General features: G+C 52.2%; 1 protein-coding gene across 1 annotated transcript; it reads right to left on the bottom strand.

Annotated features, from left to right (window-relative positions):
• Positions 1–2,308: 2,308 nt before the first annotated feature.
• On the bottom strand, positions 2,309–6,676 carry LOC127343506 (subtilisin-like protease SBT5.3). Its single transcript, XM_071828357.1, has 10 exons — positions 6,377–6,676; positions 6,195–6,274; positions 5,900–6,064; positions 5,403–5,508; positions 4,742–5,279; positions 4,584–4,672; positions 4,228–4,473; positions 4,030–4,144; positions 3,743–3,956; positions 2,309–3,634 (listed from the first exon to the last, which is right to left on the bottom strand). The coding sequence occupies exons 1-10, from the start codon at positions 6,502–6,504 to the stop codon at positions 3,030–3,032; spliced, it is 2,286 nt and encodes a 761-aa protein (XP_071684458.1). The 5' UTR covers positions 6,505–6,676; the 3' UTR covers positions 2,309–3,029.
• Positions 6,677–7,614: the final 938 nt, after the last annotated feature.

Raw genomic sequence — 7,614 nt, 5'->3', positions numbered from 1 at the left:
GAGTTTGAAATTTACTTTGAGGAGGTTCACCTCACCATTATACAGAACTCTTGTGGTGTAAGTTTTTCGTTTCGATGGACGTAGACGGATGGATAAACAACTCGTTAGTAACTGGTATATGTGGTAGTTCATTTAAGTGTACTCTAACCTACTTGCTCAAAGTCTCACTTGTCTTCTTGATTATCTTGTTCATCGGTTCATGGTGGTAACCACCCTCACCCACGATGGCAGCACAATGGTATTTCCATGTGCCGTCGTGGCATGCATTGTGCGCGACGCGTTTGGTATGGGGCAACGGAAAAAACGAACCCCAAAGTAGGATCAGGGTACCAAACACGATCTATAAGCTATGGGCTCCTGGGATACTCGGCCGGTAGGACCGGAAGGCTGTGATATCACCTAACCTACTAGAGTATTAGTGATGATTAGTGGAGATAATACTTAAACCTCCTTAAACCTCCGCGGTCACCCAATCGCCACAAAATTCTATTCCAATCCAGTATGTATGTGTAGAGTATTAGGAATTAAAAAATACACTAAATTTTGAGAAAAAAATGGAAAGCGGAAATTAAACTTGGTCAATACTCTAGCACCAAATATGATTTTACAATAAGTGGGGATTTGAAGTTTGCTAGAGATCCCCACTAAAACTCTGCAATCAAGATCTCATGGGGCGCGTGGCAGATGGGAGGCGGGGACGAGCTTTATGCGTGTACATGGCGGGAGGTGCTGCCGGAGGAGACGAATCAGCAATCAGCATCGCGTGCATCTTGACAGGGCACGAGGTCAGATCTCAAAGCCCGAATTCTCGATTAGTTTCGGGGGAGGGCGAAATCCGGTGCGGACGAACGTCGCCCAAACGCTGCCGCTCGCGATGCGCGTGTTAGTATTGGTGTATTGGTACTTTGGTGGAACCGTAGAGTGTTATCGAAGCATGATCTTCCCAGCTTTCTCGTCTGGTTCTCAATTTTTATGTGTGCTAGTTCTGAGTGTTAGCACCTGCAGAGGGCAGAGATTTCCCTGGCTTGATGTTCCGGATCGAACAGATAGAGGGGTAGGGGAGGAGTGTTAGGAATTGGGAGCCCAAATTTGATTCAGCTTTTTTTTTTTTGGCATTTTTGTTCAAACACTTGGCATGCATACATCAAAATCCCTGGTTTGTTCACCCAAACTTGAATCAAATCACTGGCATGTACATCCAAACTGACCCGCATAGCTTTTGGGTGGCATAGCCTGCTACTCTCTCTAACAACCATGCCTAGGCAAATTTCGTAGCCTGCAGACTGCAGATGCTCATCGTTTTGGTGTCCAAATTGGAGGATAATGTTTGCCCCATATCGGCAGACTGTGGAGGTAAAACAATGTTTGTCCAAATAAAGTGTACTCGTCGTTTTCCATTGGTACACTTTATTTTTCAAAATTGGGTATATACTAATTAAGGCAAAGTGTTCAGGTTACAATCAACCTTGCAATCATTGTCTCATTGCAGATCGTTTCCTCCCTACAGGATGGAACCGAATCGTCCACAACCTACCCCAACTCCACACATTACTACTGAATCTAGCCATAGCATGTCTATTGGTCTTGCTAGTTCTGAACTCGGGTAGCTGTTGTAGTAGATACAGAGTTTCATAGATAATGCCCGATATTGCATATTCACTTCTTCCCTTTGATGTGAGTTCATGTACCACGGCGGCATAATGTGATTACAATTGGACTGTTTTAATAGCGGTACTAAAAATTGCTTTTATTCCTCCCCCCCCCCACCCCCCGATATGCTAGAGCTTCAGCAGTTTCAGCAGAAGTACACCAATCCAAAACTACCCATGCTGACAGGATTACACGGGTTCCACGGATTTTTTATATACATAGATCAGCTTGCATCGATATTCAGCTTAGTCCACCCCGCATCAGACTTTCTCCACGATTCCTTTACTTAATTACTTCTTTTTTCTATTTTGCATTCTCATCGCTGAAGAAGGTGATTGCCTTCTTTCCTTTGCTATGCGAGTCAGTTTTCACCAATTTAATTTCCTGGAACGATGCTAAATGAGACTCCAGAAACCTGGTGGATTGTTCAATTCCCCATTTCTCATATCCAAAGATTTAATTATTATATAAGTGCCAACGTCTCAACCAAAGATAAAGTAACTTTTAAATTGTATCCACTGTAATGACTTGGAAGGACCATAACCTAGACAGTACTTGAATAACTGAACTTCCAAGGTTCTTTTAAGCTACATCGAAACCCTCTAGCTTTAGCACATACCACCATGGCATGATGAGTCTTCTTCAGTTTGACCCTCTGTTTAAAATAGCCGGCTATAGCCGGGCTATAGCCTTTCGCGAGGCCTGCGGCTATAGCTAGAGGCTTTAGAGGCTAAAACAGAAATAGCCGCTAATAGCCCGGCTAAGGCTATTTAGCCTTAATTTAGCCTCATAGCCGCTAACTTCCCGCTTAATGGCCCCAAAATTTTAGACCAAAAATTTCAGATGTGGCAAGTGGGAATCAGATCCTTGTTCCTCTTATATCTATGAGTTTATACACACGAGCAAACACCTTCAGCTTCGGTGTTGCATTAGCATTCCAAATTAGCTGCCATAGTCCTCTTGCCCCCCCTGAGATTGTGGCTTATTGATTCTTTGTTTAATTTCCTGTCTTTTCCGGTTCAGTTGTGAGGATTGTCCATTACTCTGTGAGACTTAACAAACCGCTAAGGTTGCTGGTTCCAGTTTTTTTCCGGACCAACCGCGGGTCCGGTCCAGTCCAGTCCGGATTTTTAAACTGTGTCGCTCTCTCACCACAAATAGCAGAGGGCCACTATAGCTAGTACTGTATTTTCTTTCCCTTACAATTGTAGACTAGCAATGCCGACTAGTATAGCAGATCACCGCAATTAGCGATGACGTTTGATGCAAGCATACACCATCTTGCAAAAAGATTACAACTGCTCAAGCTTACTTAGCGTGGCAGTACACGGTGTTTTATCTTCGTTGCTAATTCGGGCTCGAAACCCCACTTAATTACCCTAGCTACACTTGGTCGTGGCGGTGACGGGGCTGCGGACACGATGGTTGCCGTCCCCGTCCGACCACTCAATGCTGCCGAACACATAGTCGGCGGCCATGGCAGGGTCGTAGACCTCAAGCTTCACCGTGAAACTCCTCTCCTCGTAGACCCTACCGAAGCTCAGCGTGCTGGGCTGCACCGTGATCTTGACCCCCACAGCTGGCTGCACGACGCTCACGGTGTAAGTGCTGGACTCTGTTCCCACGTTCATCACCCGGCGTCTCACCGTGGTGCTGCCGGAGATACAAGTTGCGGAGATGGACGGATAGTTGAGGTTCTCGGGGCGGAATGGAGCGCCCGTACTGCACTTGAACGGGTTGGAATTGAAGTGTATGAAAAGAGGGAGCAGGAATGGGAGCGAGACGGGTAGCAGGTTGAAGCTCTGCGTCTGGGTGGGCTTGAGGGAGCAGAGGAAGTTGGCATAGTCGAACGGCGTGGTGTCGTAAACCAGGCCAGGGTCCAGTGCCGGAACGGGGTTCAGGTGGCCCGAGCCGTAGCTGAACGGCGTGGCGGCCCCGCCCGCCTCATCCCGGATTTGGCCGTAGTCGTCGGCTATGGTGGATGCTGCACAAACATACAGTAGTTACACAGAGAAACACGTTACCATAATAAGCCTATGGGATTGCAGGGCTCGATGCACAAAATTGATGGCTGCAATGGCTGTGCTCTCACCGGTGGTCATGATGGCTGACTTGATCATCGCGGGGCTCCAGCCTGGGTACTTCGCCTTGATCAGACCGGCGACACCCGCGACATGCGGGCACGACATGGAGGTGCCAGAAATCATGTTGTAGGGGACTTGACGGTCTTCGAAAGACAGGTCAGTGGCCGGAACCTCCTCGCTGTAGGCAGCAATCACATCGACGCCCGGCGCTGTGATGTCAGGCTGCCAACCGAGCAAGGTTATTATTTTGGGATACCGAGCAATTTTGGGGACTGGATAAACTTGCCAAGCCAACCTTGAGGATCTGTGGAGTGATAGTATTTGGCCCACGGGACGAGAAGTACGCAATCACTGGCGCCGGCTTCACACCAAGCTCTGCGTCCACCGCTGTGATGTAACCGACCGGAGATCTAGAGCGGAGAGATCAAGTGCATGATTGGTTTCAAATTAATTGACTTAACTTTGTCTAACAAGGAGGTAATGTGCTGCTTACTCTGTAGACTGGAGGTACTTGAAGAGATCAATGCACCGAGAGTAGGAGCAATGGACCGCTGCGATGAAATGCGGGTCGGCAATGGTTTCATCCCCGGTGCTGGCATCGTTGCAGAGGACCATGCCGACGCCACCGGCCTGCTTCACCACCAACCCCTTCTCCACTCTGCCGTTCACTCCTCTTGTGCACACAACTATCTTGCCGCTCACCTTAGCAGGGTCCAGTGTGCCGGCCAAGCACAACGTCCTGCATCCAAGAGATCACATCGTTCAGGAAGTTGGAGACGACACGGGATGGTCACAGCTGCACTTCCAACTGGCGGTACTACATGGATCCGAACAAGATCCGATTCTTACGAGTTCTCGGCAGCTTGGTTTGCAGCATTGGCCTTGTCCCCGCTGATCATCTGCCGGGCAGGCTGAGTGCCATCCGATAGACTTCGTCCCTGCAGATAAATCGCATCCGTCCAGAGCGGCATGAACAATTTGTGCAAATGTTCCATGAACGGCCAAACCTCGATGGTGCTGTTGCCGAAGGTGACATAAGCTGGAAAGTCTCTGTCCATGGTGCTCGCAGCGACCGTAAGCATCCAGGGAGCCAGGTTGGACACCGAGCCTGGCTGCGGGCCTGAGTTGCCGGCGGAGCAGACGATTGTGACCCCAGTGTTTACTGCGTATAACGTGCCCAGAGCCATGAGGTCCACCGCGTAGTCCTCGGCCGGGCCGCCGAGGGAGAGCGACAGCACGTGCACGCCGTCCGCGACCGCCGCGAATATGGCCGCGAGGATGTCCAGGCTGGAGCATCCCGGCGCGTAGCACGCCTTGTAAGAGGCCACGCGTGCCCGCGGCGAGCCGCCCTTGGCGGTGCCACTCCCGTGCCCGAAGGCGCTGGCGCCCGCGACGAAGCCGCCGCCCGCTGTGGACAGCGTGTGCGAGCCGTGGCCATCATAGTCCCGCGGGGAGTTCAGGTCCGTCTTGTCCAGCGGCGGCCCTCCGTTGATGAAGTTCTCCTCCTGGATGCCCGCGCTGAAGAACCGCGCGCCGATCAATTTCCTGCGTGCGCCGCGATCATATGCCCGTCAGCGAAATGTTACTTTCAAGCCACTGCAAGCTAGCAGCGACGCCGGCGATCGATGTACGAGCTATAGCCGTGGCCCGTGTGAATATTGGCGTTACTTGTTGCAGCTGAAGGTCGTGTCTTTGCCAGCGTCACATCTGCCTCGCCACCACCACGGGGCGGACAAGCCGTCGTCCCGGAAACTTTCAGAGGTTGGGGACACACCTGCATAAACAGCGTTAGATCAGTTTTAACAGATGTGAGACTTTTGGTACGACAGTTTCCATTTCAAACCAAGTGCTGTCGTATCATTGGACTAGCTAATTTAATTCTGGCAGCTTAATTGCCTGGCACTCAAAAGAGAGCACCGCCCTGACGCCATCAGTTGTCAGGTTTGAGTTGACTAACATCGGCATTACCGGGATTTGATTCTCTTAAGCTTAGGATAGGAAGGATTTAGTTGAATGCACGTTCACACAGCTAAGACAACTTCCATCCAGGCTGCACAAATATGCACTATAGCAGTTGATTATGTGATAGAGAGGCAACATATAGTAACCTGCTGTAATGTGCAACACCAACAACTATGTAAGATTGCAAGGGCCAGATTACAAACCCGTGTCGACGTTCCCAATGACGACCCCCTCACCGAACTTGGCAGCGTTCTTCCACCCGTCGGTCGCCTTTCCATCATATGTCTCGAGCCCGAGGAACCCCCAGGAATGCGTCGTGTGGACCTTGCAAAGCCTGTCTTGGATCACAGCCACCACCCCGGGAAGATCTGGATATTGATCGGCATGCACAATGCTCGGCCGCTGTCAGTGACAGATCACTCGAGCAGCAAACAGGAATGGAAAATTCCGTCATAGTATGTGTGGTTCAGGTGTAACCAATACGGCAGTACTACTAACTTTGGAGGGCTGGTACCCAAGCATCGTCGATATGCACCCCGATCCCTTTGATTTCATCGAAGATGTGCAAGGTTTTGAAGCTTCATTTTTCGAGGATCCAAGAAAAAAGGGCAGTTAAGCATATTCATCTGCACGTATAATGCACGGACACAAACATTGTGCTAATGTTTTTCTGTTCTTACCTACCGGTGAGTCCAGCGATTGAAGCAGATAGTACCGAGACCGGATCCGTCGAGACAACCAAGTAAGACTGCATGCACAGAAGGAGTACTATACATTGATTAGAGATCAGAAGAAACAAGGCATACATAGACTCTTTGAAGAAGGTGAGAATCGCGAAAGAGCGAGTGAGTTGCCTTCATGGCAGCCGACGCCGGCATCGAGTGCGACGTGAGGAAGAGGACGAAGGCCAGCAGCAAAATGGGAGCTCCTTTCCCCATTTTGCCGATGAACTTGGCGATCAGATATGCGCCGCGCTAGTGTTTGGCGCATGGCTCTGCCTCGATCTGTCTGGGCGCCATTGAATTTATAGACGCAAGGTCAAATAGCTCGGTATTATTTATCTTCTCCCTCGAGGAGCACACACCCACGTTAGTTAGATAACCAGCTGGTACCTAGGCCACGGCGTAGCAAACTACTGATCTCCACATGCGGCCAGCGTGCAAGCAGGTTGTAATTCCACCTCTTAATTCCGTTGGAAGGGAATCGTGCTCTTAAAAAACTGTTGCAATGAGGTTCGGAAACACTCCCTCCCGCGACCCGCGCTGCCCCCGCGGCGGCCGGGCCGCGCCTCTTCTCCGAGCCTCCCCAGCCTTCCTCCTCCGCCCTCCCCTGCCGCCGCCGTCGGCGTGTGCCGCCGGGCGTTGCCCACGCAGTGCCGGCGGCGGCGGGGCTGATTCTACCCGCCGCGAAGATGGGGCCGCGGGGTCCTTGGGCTAGCGGCGGTGCACCTCGGCGGGCGTCGGTCCGGCGGGGCAGCGTGGAACCTGCACGTCGGGTGGGAGGAGGGGCGGCGGCGCGGCCGTTGGCGGCGGAGCAAAGCAGGCGGCGCCATGGCAGGGCCCGCTCGACCCAGATCTGGGCCCATGCGGGGCCCAGAGGGGCTCGGCGGTTGCTCTGCGCTTGGCACGTCGGCGGCGCTCCTTGGAGGAAGAGAAGGCAGGGCGCGGTGGGTGGGCGGCGGCGGCACTCCGGCCGGCCAGCTGCAGCGTAGCAGCGGGGATTTACGGGCCCTTTTGGGTCCGGCCGGGCCAGTTCGGGCCTGGTTTGCCTCGTAGCCTCGTCCGGTCGGCTACCGCGAAGGCGGGTGGAGGCAGTTCCCTCCCGCGTGGCTGCGGTGCTGCTACCCCCGTTCCCGCTGCATCCCTTTTCTTCCTCTAGGCCCTACCCGGTGACCACAGTTAGGCGGCGAGGATGGCTT

Source organism: Lolium perenne, chromosome 3, assembly GCF_019359855.2.
Source record: "Lolium perenne isolate Kyuss_39 chromosome 3, Kyuss_2.0, whole genome shotgun sequence".
Classification (NCBI taxonomy): domain Eukaryota; kingdom Viridiplantae; phylum Streptophyta; class Magnoliopsida; order Poales; family Poaceae; genus Lolium; species Lolium perenne.
The sequence above is the reverse complement of the archived record's forward strand: the minus strand, read 5'-3'. Positions and strand labels throughout refer to the sequence as shown.